The sequence below is a fragment of the Oncorhynchus masou genome, chromosome 15, assembly GCF_036934945.1.
Source record: "Oncorhynchus masou masou isolate Uvic2021 chromosome 15, UVic_Omas_1.1, whole genome shotgun sequence".
In the NCBI taxonomy this organism is placed as follows: Eukaryota; Metazoa; Chordata; class Actinopteri; order Salmoniformes; family Salmonidae; genus Oncorhynchus; species Oncorhynchus masou.
The window spans coordinates 19870850-19873309 of record NC_088226.1 but is presented as its reverse complement, the minus strand read 5'-3'; the positions used below and the strand labels follow the sequence as shown (position 1 = coordinate 19873309).

The 2460-nt window shown below is 38.7% G+C and overlaps 1 protein-coding gene across 1 annotated transcript; it reads right to left on the bottom strand.

Annotated features, from left to right (window-relative positions):
- Window positions 1-334: 334 nt before the first annotated feature.
- Window positions 335-2083, bottom strand: LOC135555050 (interferon a3-like). The gene is made up of 5 exons (XM_064987419.1): window positions 1949-2083; window positions 1666-1743; window positions 1400-1549; window positions 645-737; window positions 335-430 (listed from the first exon to the last, which is right to left on the bottom strand). The coding sequence occupies exons 1-5, from the start codon at window positions 2081-2083 to the stop codon at window positions 335-337; spliced, it is 552 nt and encodes a 183-aa protein (XP_064843491.1).
- Window positions 2084-2460: the final 377 nt, after the last annotated feature.

The window sequence follows — 2460 nt, the reverse complement described above, 5'->3', positions numbered from 1 at the left end:
TACATAAAATAAATAAATCAGTCATTCAGTCAATCGAGCAGCCGGCCAGTCAGTCAGTCAGTATATATATCAGCCATCAATCTGTTAGCCAGCCTGAGAATAGTTGTATGTATTTTTTTATTTAATTATTATAAATAAAACACGAATAAATAAATACATTGTGTACACATAAATATCAGTCTACCAATATATATATATATATATAAATAAATAAATAAATCAGTCATTCAGTCAATCGAGCAGTCGGCCAGTCTGTCAGTCAGTATAAATATCAGCCATCAATCTGTTAGCCAGCCTGAGGAATATGTCACGTCTCCAATGATGATTATGTGGCTCACGGCTTGACTCTGCTGTCAATGAATTTCTTGAACTGCACCAAGTTTTCCCGAATCTCCTTTCGCACAATCTCCCATGCGCATGCGCTGTGTTCCTGGAGAGTGGACAAGATATACATTTTATTTCAGTCAACTCAACCACTGCAGGTGTTGTTGATCCAGCGCATCCATCGACATAAATACGGCACTTGGCAATTCCAAGTTTCAAATGTGAGTTGTGGCATTGAAATGCGTCCTATTCGTGGTGATCAAAAACTTTTGCTCAGCTTAATTTAGCCTCTATTCGAGGACATTTGATATTGGACCCACCTTCTCTTTCAAGACGGTGTTCAGCTTGTTGAAATATGTTTTCAGAGTAACCGACCCTCCATCTCCAGAGGATTCCCAAACACCGCCTACAACCTGGAGACAATATACAATGCTGGTGAGTGCATTAATTTTGTCTTATGAGACGGTTATGAAAATATTAGAATATGTTTTGGTGTGTTTGAAGTGTTTAAATTATTTAAATATCATTGCCCACGAATGTCTGCCCTAAATACACTGAGTGTACACCACATAAGTAACACATTCCTAACATTGAGTTTCACCCCGTTTTACCCTCAAAACCGCCTAAATACGTCAGGGCATGTGTTCCACGGCGAGACTGGCCCATGTTGAATCCAATACTTCCCACAGCTGTGTCATGTTGGCTGGATGTCCTTTGGGTGGTGGACCATTCTTCATACACACAGGAAACTGCTGACCTTGAGAAAGCCAGCAGCGTTACAGTTCTTGATACACTCGAACTGGTGCGCCTGGCACCAACATCCATTCTCCCGTGAAAGACACTTACATCTTTTGTCTTGTCATGTCTCAGTCATGTCTCATCTTTTGTCATGTCTCAGGGCTTAAAAGTCTCCGCCCCTTCCTATACACCAATAGGAGTGGATCTAACAAGTGAGGGATCATTGCTTTCACCTGGATTCAGCTGGAAAGTCTCTGTCATGGAAAGAGCCGGTATTCCTAATGTTTTGTACAATCAGCGTATAACCTACAGCCTACACAAGAGGAATCATACTTACACATAACTCTAAGTTTTGAACTTGACGATATATGACGTTTTGGAACATGTTAAGTTTTGTTTTTTTCCACGTGACTGGCGTCAGACTGTTGTTATATAATTGGTCCACATATCGCATAGCCTCTAATGCAACCACAGAGACGTCCTCACCCTGGATAAAATAAAACAGGGTATTAGGTTTTAGGCACTGGTTAAACTTCCAATTTACCATACTGTACTTTAGTGATACCTAACTTTAGTTTATCAATATACTGAAGTGTATCCTACCTCTGTGTTCTTGTAAAGATCCTCTGGAAACATTTGTTCGACGTTTTCTTCTGCACACATAAGTGGAAAGAGTCCACCCTGAAATAGAATTCATACCAATATCAAGAAGTAAACTATATTGTGCTAATAACCTTAAATTAAACATTGTGGTACAGAAAGTGAAAGCATTGCTTAAAAATAAAATGTGCTATAATAAAAAAATTGAAATTTGAATATCTTTGCGAATTTTGCTCATCAATTTGTGCACACCAAATAGCGGACTGGTGCAGTTTAAATTCCTCACCATATCTGAGAGCAGGTCTATGCTCACATCGTTCAGCTTCCCCAACCTAAACTGCGTCCACCTGCAAGGTTTTGATGCTGCTGTGCCTTGGCAGAACAGAGTCAGGCAAATGCTCAACCATTTCAATACAGCCATGTTTCTTTTATAAGAACTTGAATGGAACAGCTATTAAAAATGATTAAGACCGATTATCTTAATCTTGATTGATATGATACCTAGAGTGTTGAAGTTGCCCATTTTATATAACCCAAGTATCGCTACGTAAAGGTATCAAAATCCCTTTGTGGTGAGGAAGGGTTTCATGGTTCAGACTTTCGCTTCCCTTTATAAGCCCCAATTTTAGGGGGTAATTCTTAATTATGCTATTGTAAAACTAATCAGAAAATGTTTTCCTATCAAGTTAACAGTTTTCATATGTAGAGAATTGCATTGGATCAATGCATTTCAAGCTAACATATTCAGCAGGTGTTAAAATGTAGGCCATATTGAATATTAAAAACCATGGCTGATTA